Source organism: Ischnura elegans, chromosome 10, assembly GCF_921293095.1.
Source record: "Ischnura elegans chromosome 10, ioIscEleg1.1, whole genome shotgun sequence".
Lineage (NCBI taxonomy): Eukaryota > Metazoa > Arthropoda > Insecta > Odonata > Coenagrionidae > Ischnura > Ischnura elegans.
The window spans coordinates 97350014-97364137 of NC_060255.1; the positions used below are offsets into that span (position 1 = coordinate 97350014).

At 41.2% G+C, this 14124-nt stretch overlaps 1 protein-coding gene across 2 annotated transcripts in view; it reads right to left on the reverse strand.

Annotated features, from left to right (window-relative positions):
- The window catches only part of LOC124167335 (trithorax group protein osa), a 47065-nt gene that overhangs the window by 11426 nt on the left and 21515 nt on the right, over window positions 1-14124 (reverse strand). For both annotated transcript variants that reach the window (XM_046545324.1, XM_046545323.1), the window contains exons 10-13: window positions 10041-10335; window positions 5710-6112; window positions 4771-5207; window positions 2760-3132 (exon numbers count right to left, since the gene is read on the reverse strand). In XM_046545324.1, the coding sequence (XP_046401280.1) occupies window positions 2760-3132; window positions 4771-5207; window positions 5710-6112; window positions 10041-10335 (1508 nt within the window). The remainder of the gene's footprint in view (window positions 1-2759; window positions 3133-4770; window positions 5208-5709; window positions 6113-10040; window positions 10336-14124) is intronic.

The following is a 14124-nucleotide window of genomic DNA, read 5'->3' on the forward strand; positions in this document are numbered from 1 at the left end:
CGAAGCTGGTAGGAAAAAAAAGGTCAGTGGGGGAGGAAAGGGAGGGCCCGAAACACGTTTCTATTGTTCTCGCGTATTTTTTCGAAGCTAAGGTCTTCGTAATATGATCCCTGCGCGAGATGTGACCTTTTTTTTATTTTGAAGAAGAGGAAAGCCTCAGAGGGGGGGCTAGTGCTGAATGGAGAGGGATACCGGACCTTGGGAAATGCGCTAATGTAAGTATCCCACGGTACTCACACAGCAGTTGACCTCCAGAAATGGGGAACTTTGAAGCAGGTAGCCAGAAAAAGGTCAGTGGGTGAGAAAAGGGGGGAGGGCGTGAAACACGTTTTTATTGTTCTCGTAACTCGATATTTTTTTCGAAGCAGGGGTCTTCGTAATGCGATCCCTGCGCGAGCTGGGACCTTTTGTTTGATTTCGGAGAAGAGGAAAGCGTCAGAGTGGTTGAGGCGAGTGCTGAATGGAGGGGGATAGAGGATCGTGGGAAATGCCCTAAGGTTGCTATCCCACGGCACTGAGTTTCTCCTGGTGGGGGGAATCGAGGATTTTCGGATTTTTTCACCTGACTATTTTCGGTTCCCCTCGTCGAACACTTTTCACCGCTAAAATCCACGAACTTGATGCAATTCGTCAGCTTGCGTAAAACGGCGCTGCGAGCACTAAATGACTACAGTTCTCTACATTTTTCCGAGTCACTACCAACGACGTGCGTGCGACAGTGTATGACGCGAAATTCAAAGTATTCGAGGTATTCGAGGCGGTACTTTTCGCATAACTATTCGAAATCTCGAATATCGAATACTTTCTAGTATTCGAGGTATTCGAGTATTCGCGGATACTATTCGCACATCTCTAGTTTTAAACTAATTTTAACACTTTCCCAGAAAGTCACTCTCCTAGCATTTGTAGTCTAGAAACGGAGAATTGAAGCAGGTAGGCCAAAAAAGGTCAGTTGGTGAGACGAGGTAGGGATGAAACACGCTTGAATTGATTTCGTGTGATTTGATATTTTCCTTAGAAGACAATGATTTTTGGTCCGTGTGATTTCGGATGCGAAAAAAAAACAACAGAGGCACGGGCTGATGGACGGCCGAGGGTGGTTTTCTGAAATCTGCGACATAGTTACTTTTGAAATGCTGAAAATCCTGGCCACGGCTGAAATTCTACTTGCAAACTCTGCGAGAGCTTTCAAACAAAACAGTTCATGAGTAGGACAAGAATCGCATGCGACAGCGCATTCGAAGAGAGAATCGGAAATCTTTCCACTCTTATGGGGCGTTACATTCACTGAAGCTATTATTTAAAATTTCCGATCCAGATCCAATGTCTTCCGCGACTTTGGATCCGATGAAGGGCAATATCCGCGGGTATTTGGATCCGAGGTATCCGATCCGACCATCCCTAAAAATAACAATAGCCGCGGTGGCTACATTCTCGTTTGGCCGCGGTGGCTAAACAATAATGTAGCGTTCATGGCGTCGATACATACCAGTGCAGCCAGGCGGGTGCGCGGTGGCGGCCGAACGCAACCTGTCGAGTCCGCCCGGAGGCCGCGGCGGCTTATGCCAAGCAAGTATAAACTTCCTCAAGGGTTGCATTGATGAAACTGGGCTATACAAACGCGAATGTGTCTAATTTTTTTATTATTGACGCAGGCGCATGTTAGTCTAAAAAAGTTACTTATATAAAAAAACCGCTCTCAGCGCGTATTTATAAGAAACTTTTTGCACAGAAAAACTCGCTCTCTGCACGTTTTTATTATCATCAGACTTCAAATATCATTCGAAAGTAAAAAAATATATTTCGATCTATTATACTTTAAAATTGGTGGTCCAGATGAATTCTCCGAATGTGATTCATAATCGTAACAATTTGATTTGCCGTGACCAGCGGTTAATAAAAGAACAGAAAACGCATGCGTTGCTTCCCGATCCCGTGGTTTCCAATTTTTTTTCTCTGAGAGTTGCTCATGAACACGAGGTATTTCAGGGTTCGTCGGTTTGTCGCTCTTGCCGACATTTTAATGTTTCCGAGGCCGCTTAGGTATGTTCGTCGCAGCACCCGCGTGCGGGGCGTATCCTCCGCGCGGGCAAGGCTGACACCGCGGCCGCTTAGGTGTGTGGCAGCATTTATGCCCCAAACTTATAGTCTATGCCCAAAACATTTATCTTCCTGGAATCGATGGAATCGGAATCGACTTTAGGCGATCGATTCTCGATTCCGATTCCGTGCCCGAGAATCGGTGGAATCGAGAATCGACATTTGGAATCGACTCATCCCTACTTACAAATACAACAAAGATGAAAAAAGTAATTTTGCAAAACACTTAATATGCAACTGCCATAGGAGCGATTTTAAAATGAATATTTTAAAATTTTGCAATGACCGCCGTGAACTGGACTCTAGGGAGCAGTTAGAAATTTTAAAAATTATTGAAAGTCAGGACAGTACTGTTATAAATGAATATCTCTATCCATTCTTTTCCCCTATTCCGGCGTCCGTTTTAAAATTCATTTAGTAACTAGGTAAAGATAATGAGATAAACAAATCATAATTTGCACCTGAAGATGATGATAGTTCATTGAAACTCGGGTCGCTCTCTGTAAAATATAAGTGGTGCAAGTAATTGCCTGATATCCGGGAAAACTTATAATGGAATACCACAAAGTAAATCAAGATTTAGTGAATTTTATTCACTATACAGTTCAAATAGTTATTACCACTGCAATTTTAAGCTTCTTTAGAGAAAATCAACCCACCTGATCCTGATGGTGGCCTAGGAATACCAAGACCGAAGGCATTCATGTGGTTTGGGGCTGAAAATCCAGGTGGAGGTAAGGGGGGTCCAGGACGTCCACCAGCGGCACCGGGAAGCGAGACCCCCCTCTGCATGTGTGGGGCAAGGGGCGAATGGAGGGCTTGGGTTGGCTTTGGATTGACTGAAGACGACGACATTGGAGCTCCCTCGCCAAGACCCCCGGCAACGGCGTGCCGAAGGTGGGGCGGGGGATAGTTCTGGGGAAGGTGATGAATTGGACCGATGGAACCAAGCTGCTCCCTCTGCACATCTCGATGCATATCATTCATGTGGAGGCACTGCTGACCAACTTCCTGCTCACTCTGTTGCTGACTCTGCACAAAAAAAATCTCTAATTAATTCGTTCAATTGTATTAGGCTCCACCATGTGGAAGTTAATACTCGAAAATGAAAAGGAGACTTTTGTTGTTGATGTTTGATGTTTGTTGATTTGTACTAATTTATTTTGCCCGTACTTGATAATGACCTCTATGGTTCGAAACATGTTGTACGGAAAAAATGAATTAGTGGAAATCAACAAAGTTTCCTTTTCATTTTCGAATCACAAAATAATTTTATGCATGCTTCTTGGGAAATTAGATACTAAAAATTAGGCATTTCCTTCATGGAAAGGGGCAGATTACGGTTGTTGTACGAGGGGGGTGGGTTTCCATTACTTTCTGTGGCACCTTGGTGGTAAGCAATAATGCATCTGAGATCATATATGTGTGGAGAAATGGATTTTAAATATTCATTGATAATTTTAAACATTGTTAAGGAGGCAAAATTAAAAAATTCATTGGAGAGCCATCTTAAAGGATACCATCTTATCAGGTTTTTGCTTCTCAGCTACTGAGATTATATTTTGCAGCCTTCCAAGAATTAAATTCCAAGCAATGATTACCATTTTCATTTACTTATTTCCAACTACCATGCAACAATTTCCAATGCAAGCTCACAAACTATTTGAAGACGTCGTCCATCCTCCAAATTTTTTCCAATGCAAATCTTATTGGCATCCGCATGTGGTAAGCCCAGGAACTATTTGAAGACCAAAATTTCTTCTAAATTTTTGCCCTCCTACTGTTAACTCTCATACAGCCAGGAATATTCTAACTACATAACCATTTAATAGGGGAAATTCTATTATATGTGTCACAGAGAGACAATGCATGTAAGACCCAACTACGAATTCTTCCTCCAATTTTCCAAATTATGCTTCTGCCCACATCTCACCTAGAACGGAAGCTTTGCTGGTGCCACAACAAAGATAACTTCACCAAACAAGACATGCAACAACTTTCTACCACACACAGTTATTGAAAAGTCTTCTCATGCATTCAAAGCAGTGTTATATTTGATAAGTACTTCCCACAGGATTACATCTCTATTGGGAGTCTTCATATTTATCTCCATAACCCCAGAGAATAGCTCAACGAGGCCTTTACATAGCAGAGTGGGGAGGGGGTTGACAACAAATAATAATAGATGATAACAAACATCCATGCCCAGTACATGGACCAGGCAGGTATTGTTTTTAAGGTTTGAAACCCAGGCAGGTCTCAAACCTTAAAAACAATAAAAGTTATGGCACTTTTTCACACAATTTATTGAAGTAAAAAAAAGTGTGCCGCTGGTGGACGTGTGCGAAAAAGTACCTTAACTTTTTATTGTTTACAATGGATTTTCACAAAGTTAAGCCTGAAACAATTGAGGTTATCTCAAACCTTTTACTGGACAGGTGAGGACTTTACCCCATCCCCACCAAGGCTGGGAATATCATGATTAAATAAGACAATGCACAATATTTCCACAAAAAGTGTTCCGCCGACACTACAACATTCTCAAGTGGCAATGAAATTTGCAATGCCGATATTGAAGTGCTATATCTAACTTGATCAATATGAATCATTTCCACCACATTGTTGCACAAATCACACTGATCCGATTCACACTGATGACATCAAACTTACCCTCATCATCTGCTGATCTTCTTTCTCCATCATTTCTGCTAAGGCCTTTTGTGTTTCATGGAAAGGATCGAAGCCCAGGTCATCATCCACTGACCTCCCACCGGCAACAGGAACGCAACTTATGTGAGAACTCCTCAATGAATTACTAATTCCAGGAGGGATCCCTGACACAACTTCAGAATCATTGTGACTCCTAGACATCCCTAGGCCATCCAGTCCGTGACCAAGTGGCTCAAGTTCAGGCCTTCCTCTCCTCTCAAGATCTCCAATAGATTGTGTCTGGCTATTGGAGAATCCAAAGGCAGCTTGCCAGTCTGTAGTACTGTGTATGGCTGGAAGAGCATCTGGTATGGCAAGACCCCCTTCCAAATTGCTACCAACCCCTGAGACCCATTCGTTTGATCCGAGAGAGGTAGCCACACTGCTACTGCCAATCCCTGCACAAAGACACAAATTCCAAATGAAGACACACGCAAAAACACATGATGCTTAACGATAGACCATCAATAATTTGGATGCCAAACATTCAGACCATTGGGACAGCAAATTAGACTGTGGAGACCAAATAATCAAAGGAAAATCATTTTGAAAATTTCATAATATGGAAAATGTCCAGTGCCCTATAACCGTGATTATCAATGTTCTACTAAATAATGATGATAAAGCTCAATCATTATTTTGTAGAACAGAAAAGTTAGTATTAGCATTTATGTAATGAATCAGTTCAATGACGTCAATTACTCTTTATTTAGTTTGGTAACACCAGCCACTAAAGCTTCATAATACATTAAGCTTTATCCTCAAAGGCTGTAACGTGAGCTGAAATTTTGAATGAATGGTCAGCTTCTTTCTGATTTCATGACATGTATGAATCCCAGCAGAAAATTTTCTGCAGTTCCATTAGGAGTGAAGCCACCCTATAGAGCGTGTTGTACTCACCATTGGGAAGGAGAGCCATGGACGGTGATGAAGATGTAGGAGAGGACGCCGAGGAGGAGGAGGAGGGCGAGGGAGACGGCGAGGAGGGAGGGGAGGAGTGGAGGGAGATTTCGTCGGAGGGGTGGCTTGTTCCCGGACCTGCCGAGCCGCCCACCCCATCGAGACTGCCCCTTGGTGATGTGGCTGTTGCCTGAGGCCGAACTATGCTCCGCATTGGGAAGCAGTGATGATTTGAGAAGAAAGAGTTGTTGTCCTGCTCGGGGGCGCCGAAGAGTGCTGCTCCCATGCGCCACTGCAGTCGAGGTGACAGTGCCAGCCCAGACAGCGCCCCCTTCAAGGCCCCCCCCTGCCGTTCATTACCAGTCTGTTGGATACCCTGAAGCTGCTCTTCATTTTGCAAATCCTGCAGGAAAACAACATACAACAGTGAGACTCGGGGTCACCTTGTACATCAATCTAATTAGTTTTCTGGATAAATTTCTTTTCACTAACTTTTGATATACTTAGTGGTACTCGATCATCAGTTTATCTGGATACAATTACTTACACCACTTATTTTTTATCAGAGCGCGACTCGGGTTCCAATGAATTATCATCATTCTCAGGTGCAAATAATGGATTGTTTATCTTTAAGTGCTTACAAATATAACATAGATGAAAAAAGTAATTTTGCTAAACACTTAATGTGCAACTGCCATAGGAGCGATTTTAAAATGAATATTTTAAAATTTTACAATGACCGCCGTGAACTGGACTCTAGGGAGCAGTTAGAAATTAAAAAAATTATTGAAAGTCAGGACAGTACTCTTATAAATGAATATCTCTACCCATCCTTTTACCCTATTCTGGCATCCGTTTTAAAATTCATCAAGTAACTAGGTAACAATAAAAAGATAAACAAATCATAAATTGCGCCTGAAGAGGATGATAATTCATTGAAACCCGGGTCGCGCTCTGATAAAAAATAAAGAGGTATAAGTAATTGTATCCAGGAAATTAAATTTCTTTTCTTTTCCAACCATGTGTAAGAATACATCTGATCCAACAAATTGAAGTCCGCCACATTCCTTGTCCTTGGGGAAACTTTCCTTCAAGGAAGAAGAACGTGATGTGCCTCAAAACATTTGTCCAGATTGATTCTGTCATCTAGCAGGAAACCTGAGTGACCCCTCTCCAATCGCATGCGACAGCGTATTCGAAGAGAGAATCAGAACTCTTTCCACCCTTATGGGGCATTGCAATCACTGAAGCTATTATTCAAAATTTCGAATCCAGATCAGATGTCTTCCGCAACTTTGGATCCGATATATCCGATTAAGGGCAATATCAGCAGATATTTGGATCCGAGGTATGCGATCCGACCATCCCTACTGTTAACTAAAACATTTACTTTTTACTGAAAAGATAGGGAAAAAAACTCAACTTCCTTTCAAAGCTTTGAAATAGGCTGAAAAGGTTTGTTTGGAAAAATAAACACATGCCTATCGATGAGCAACATCGTGACTTCACCAGTCCAGTGGGCTTTCCCTGTAAAGTCTCCTCTTCCACAGGGATTTGCGCCTCAGCCCTAGAGATAGAAAACTAAGGGCCATATTCTTAGTCGACCCTACATATCCGTCCCTACATAACAAAAGGCCCCTACATGCGTTTCTCAGTCGACCCTACATAAGTGGTGGGGGGTGATTCCGTCGTCAAGTTCTCTGAAATGAGGTAGATGATGGGTCAGCACCGATTTTCCACTCTGGTGGTGTAATGGGAACTAACTATGCTAACTATAAACTAAGAAAAGACGTCCGATAATTTTCAGGCGTATTGTTAGGGCAACGGCTCAAGGTAAATCAACAATCGGTGTCGTCCACCAGGTCGTGTTGGTACCTTAATTACAGCTACAAATACTCTCATATCGAGCCATAAGTAGAACATTTAGTCTCTTAAGAGAAGGGAAAGCAGGGGCAGGCGTCTACAGCCAATCCCCCCCTAGGAGCATACATGTTCCCCTAGGAAGATATGCCAGTGTTTCAGGCAGAAATCTTTGCTCTCCTAACCTGTGTGCACGCCATTGAGGAGACAGGTCTCTACAAGAGACCAATCCATATATGCACCGACAGTCAGGCTGCTCTAAAAGCTCTGAACTCACCTTGGTGAGATCTAAACTATTGGCTGAATGCTACAAGGCTCTCAATATTTTGGGCAGCCGTTGCAAAATAGAACTTTTCTGGGTACCGGGACATTCAGGTATCACCGGAAACGAGAAGGCAGATGAACTGGCAAAGGCCGGCGCTGAACAGAATCCAATTGGCCCAGAACCAATTGTGCCAGTTGCCCCATCAATGGGGATGGCTGCAATCAGAGTGTGGGGATCAACCCAACACTCAAAGATCTGGCGAGAAACACCGGAGTTATGTCAGGCAAAAACCCTTATAGGTGAGATCTCTCCTAGACTCGAGAGAAGACTTCTTCTTATGAACAGAAGTCAAGTGCCGACGGTAGTAGGCCTGCTTACGGGCCACTATCACGTAATGAGACATATGCACCTGCTGGGGATAACAGACTCAGATAGGTGTAGATGGTGTGAGACGGAAGAAGAAACAACCACCCATCTAATATGCAAGTGCCCCGCAATCATGAGGACTCGATATAGACACCTGGGCTCACCTTTTATAGGGCCCAAGGAAGTAAGCGATCTTCCCATTGGGGACCTCTTGTCCTTTGCTAAGGACATAGGCCTCTATGGGTGATCCATTATCGGTGGTTAGCACAATGGACCTACAGGTCTAAGTGCCCTGGGAGCTGATCCCCCACCGCATAAACTAATCTATCTATCTAGTCTCTTTGAATTACTTCAAAAGCAGTCTGTACAATATAGTAGTAAGTACGGAGCAAATATGATCTTTGACGTGGGAACTTAAGTTGCGTCATCAAGGTTCATCATTTGCTTTCAACTTCCGTAGTTAAGTTTATTGTTTGGCAAGTAGCGGCATGAAAATACTTTTTCTATGGTTATACGTAAATGAAGTGTTGCCTTCCCAAAAGTATACCAAGTGCCAAACGTGAAAAATATCATTATATATTCGTAGAAACAAGGTGCATCTATACCGCTATATTGTTCTTATTAGTTCAGTCAATTGTATAATTTATTTAACTTGGTGGTTATAAAGTGGTAGTATTATTACTTTTCTGCTGTGTTACTGCACACTTTAAAATGGTTTGTGTGAGCTCGTCACCCTTAATATCCATTGTAACGTAGATTCTTAAATCGAAGTGATCAGCAGACGATATTTGGCCGCCATGTTTTTGTATGGTGCACGGCTGGTTCGGGTACCCTACATCAAGTAGGGCCCTTTTAGTTCCAAAAACGGCCATATGTTGGGCTTGATGTGGCGTATATAGGGCGAGATCGGTTTATGTAGGGGCTGATGACGTATCCAGGGTCGGTTGGCCCTATTGGGTCGACTAAGAATACGGCCCTAACACTTCCCATCACACCAGTATAATAATGAATACAGTGAGTCCTTGTTCTACGTCACCCCGTTTAACGTCATTTCGCGATAACGTCACGAAAATTTTGAGATTGTAATTCGTTTATCGCACCTTCGCTTTGCGATAACGTCAGGTCTTTTAAATTTCACTTGAGAAAAAACGCGAAGCTCTGGGCGTTGCAGGTTGTTCGTTTTGTGGGCGGTAATACAGTCAGTCTAAACAAAGCGTAAAACGGTGTGTTTATTGTTAATTTCGATTACGGTTTTAGCAAATTTTCTGCAAAATGAATTCTAAGGTAGATGCGCAAGGCTTTACTTGACATAATGGTTTTCAGGAACCTAAAAAGTGATTTTACGGAATTTTTCCATGTAGAACTCCGGAACTTCCGTGTAGAGTTTTTGTCGTCACTTTTTTTGCCGCGTTCACAATAATTTTGGTTCCTGTAGCTGCGACGATGTTTCAGTGATGATGATGCCCAGGCGACGCTCGCCCGGGCGACCACCATAGCGAAGCCAAAGAGCGAATGCGGGAAGATACAAAAATGGAGAAGGATTTACGTCACTGCTGCTATTGTCGTCAATGAAGACAGGAACTCATATTTATGCCATAGTTTGACATTCCCATCGTAAAAAATGCCCCAGATATGATACGCTAAATTTTTTTTGCGTATGAATTGTGAGGTCCAGGAGCCGATATTCACTTTTTACATTGTTTCTTATGGGATATTATGCTTCGATTAACGTCATTTTGTTTATCGTCACATTTTTCAGGAACGGTAAGTGATGTTAAATGAGGACTCACTGTAGCTTGATCAGGAAAGGAAAAACATGATTATTTAGAGCAAATCTTACCTGATTCATAATAGCATCATCCTGTATATCATTCTGGCCAGTGTCTTGAGATGGGGTCTGTGCGTGGTGGTGGGAAGATTGCGCAGACTTCCCTGACTGTGAACGAGCAGACAAGGAAGTGGGCAAAGAGCCTGTGTTGTTTGAAGAGGAGCCTCTGCCAGGAGCTCCATTTCCAGAGGAGTTCACCTTCCTTGGCGCTGAGGAGGAGAGAGGGGGGGACGGAGATGGGCCTCCTTTGTTTCCTCGGCTACCACTATTCGACATCCCATTGGTTTGCTGCTTTTCTCTGTTTTTGCTAGAAGGAGGGAAAAAATAATTGTCATCACATCGACCATGAATGAAATGTGTCAAAGAATGTACAGTGAAAGTGAGAAGCTAATCTAAAACTTGACGCCATTGAAAATATTCTGCAAGATAATGCAAATAAAGGTATAAAGCAAAGTTTCTTTACTTAATGATGCTCGATTGGCACAATCTTCAGAAAGATTGTTTAAAATAACAACCTCAAACAAAAAAAAATTTCTTTCTGCCCAGATTCAAAAACCTATCTTTTATGAATAACGCTTATAATTAAATAATTCATTAATTTGATTACCGGATGCCTATATCTTGTAAAATTTTGTGCACTAAAACAGGAAGTTAGGCTATTAGAGGGCCATTTGCTTTGATTTTTATACCATAGTATCCATATCCATCCAATGCCTCCCATAAATTTCAATTTATGGAAGGTATTTGCCTCTGTACTCTAAAATTTAAGGCACAAATTACTGCTTACTCCTAAAATTATTACTCCAGGGCAATCCCACATAGTACACCTTAGCCTTATTATTTCAATTGATGGATATGAATCAGAATATTTATCAGCCTACTCTCAACACCTTTCACCATAAATCTTGACAAAACTTTACTGGACTAGCTTTCAACTTAATTAGAGACTAATTGACTTACCCAATTTGATGGACTTCCTAATTCCCAAAGAATTTCACCCTTTATGTTTACAAGTTTCATGATAGTATACACTTAATAACACTCTATGGCCAAGGAGGTGACGTAAAATTGATTGCCTGGATAGCACCAATGGTAGACAATCATGAATGGTCAGCTGAAGCATGAAAACCCTAGTGCGTAAGCACAATATATGTAGTAATTTCGAGGTATAAGCATGGCCAACACCTAAAATTGAGGACAAAGAAGGAGTGGATATCTTGTTAAGGCATTCTGACACAATAGACTTCCTGTGAAATTCCCTGCTGTATCATATAATCGTGGCGGTACCTCTTTCCTTCCCTTCCCCGGCTGTCTGGGCATATAAGCCACGGGCTTGGTTCCTGGCCCCGGTGCGTTGTATCCTTCGAAGGGTTCACCTAGAACCCTCATACTCTCTCTGCTGATTCATACACTCCTGCAGCACGACTAGTAATTCAACTGAGTTGTTCATTCACTTTTTTTTTTTTTTAAGTGATTGCATATGTCAATAGCAGGGATTTCCTTGATTGCCAAATTTTTGAAGAAACGATTGCTGTTCAACTGTCCACTATGGCAGAATTCACAATTGAGCTCTTCACCAATTTTCAGTTACTCTCCATTGTGATGGAGTTGAATAAATAATGAAACCCACATTTTTCCATTTCTCAATGAGTTGCCTACTTCTTGAGCAATTCACGAGAAAAATTAATAGTTTTAACTCTTCAACAGGTAAGCCGATGACATCACGAATTTAGTCGAGTGGGTATTTGCTTCCTTCCTGCTCCTTGGACTTCACACTAACCTCATGAGGTTCATTGTTATCACACACTTTTGAGTTAAGATTCCTTTTCTCAGTGAGTGGTTGAACCCCTGAATGAGTAAATGAAACAAAAATCTAACAACTTCACCAACTCATGACAAGTGGGAGGCAACATTAGCATTTCCTTATTTTAAACTTGAAGATGAGAATTTGAGAATAGCTGAATGGGGAATATTCAATTCCATGCAACTAATTTGTTAAGAGAAATGTGATTTCAGACCACAGTGAACGACCAAATAATTTACCAGTATTCAATTCTAATACGATTACTGTTTTCCTATGTTGCACGTTCATGCTTGCTGTCTTTCACACAAGCAATTAGTGATCAAGGGCAGACTTCTGAACACGGCTACAGACAATCGTAGGTGCCGGTAGCTACTGACCATCATCGCTTGCACCAACAGAAATGCTAGTTGCAAAAATGGATGTGGCTTTTGTTCGGAAATTTTGCTGTTTTTACCATAGCATTATTTCTATCCCAAGTTAATAAACATGTATACTCAAGGATCAAACAGTTGTTGATGGAAAAATACCAGACTGCTAAGCTGCTAATTGTATCTTAATTGTCAAGTATAATTGTCTTGAAGATGACTTTGGCTGTTACATACTTGCATAAGCATATAATCATTTTACTCTTGCTATTAGTCGTGACAAAACTATTTTTATTAGTATTGTAACAATGTACCTTTTGGAGTTCATCTTCAACCACGGCTTGTTTACATCATTTGCCTTATTATTCGCTGTAAGTCCATGACTCCCACATAGGTAATTATTAAATTATAAAACCTTTTTATCGCTTGAAATCACATTTTGGGCTATTTAAAATAAATTCATTGATAAAAATATCAAGATTATGAAGATGTCATGGAAGGAATCATTGTGAGTGTTGTGATTGTGAACTAATGAGACATACTTTACACTTCCTAATGTCAATTTCTTCAGTAACGATATGGAAGTGTTAATTTTTGCATTTTGATACCATCTGCATGTCTCTTCAACAATCTTTGCGATGATATGACTCGGACTGCATAGACTGGATTAGCGTAAATTTTTGATGCATTGCTGAATGCATGAAAACTGTCCCGTGTTGAAATGAAATGTATACTATAGTTTTATGATGAATAATTCATTAAATTTTTCCCTGTTTCGGGTAATCACTGTTTATTTGCCCCTTTCTTCCATCAGAATACGTGTTACACACTTGGTGGCCTAATAATAAAGAAACCTATTTTTGAGTCCCTAAAGGTGTTTGGTTAGTATGATGAAATAAATTCAGCATTGCTTGAAATGAAATTCATGAGCACCAGTATTGACGTCAATGAGTGTGTTGATCTATGTAATTCCATTGCATTTTTCTGAAATGTGGCTGAAAGATTTTAAACTCATCTATTTTCAACTGGGGCAATTCTGTCGCAGCTCACATATGAATGCTCGCAAGGGTACTACACTTTCTGCCTTCGTTCTGCAAATTCATTTGTAGTACCCTAGTATTGAAAGTTGCATGCATTCCCAATATTTATTACAACTATCTCTATTAGATTCTTTCAATACCTGCAGAGTACAGGGACCCAAACACAGCCACTACCATGGGCAGAGACAATTCAACAACACAAACACTATTTAGAAATTGACCTGCCGTCCTCTTAATTAATTTTCTTTCCATTACTTAAGCCCGCACAAGGTTCACCACCTTCATGCCAGAAACCTCTACATACATATTTTCCAACACCCAAAATTTTGGCCCCTAAAATCCACATGTTTTATCCCCATAAAGAAAGAGCACATCAAATTAATAGGTTTGTTTAATTTGATTTTTACAATTACGTATTCTATAATTGAGATAATTATTTGCAATATTCATATAATATCACAAGGGCAAGTTACACCATTGCCAAAACGTAGTGTATTCATGTATCAAAAATAGCACATTTGGAATCAGTGCTCCACCGTAGGAAATGGAAAAAAAATGCAACACGGAACAAATACAGGGTGGGGCAGAATGGACTCCCTAATTTCAGACTATCACTGTAGAGTGCGCAGGTGTGTTAGCGGGGTGGGAGTAGTGTAGTATGGTGGGGGAAGCAATGCCATTTTTTAGTAATCGCCATAAAGTGGTCTGGTGAGCATCGAGGCTTTGCCATAGAAACATTCTTTATAAACAATAATAGTATATTGGCGACGTAGAGGGCTTTTCGTAGGAAGTTCGGCTTGGCTCGTCATAACAAGGTTCCTGATGCAAAAACCATTAGGAAATGGATCACTAATGTGCAGGCGACAGGATCTGCACTTCCTAGAAAA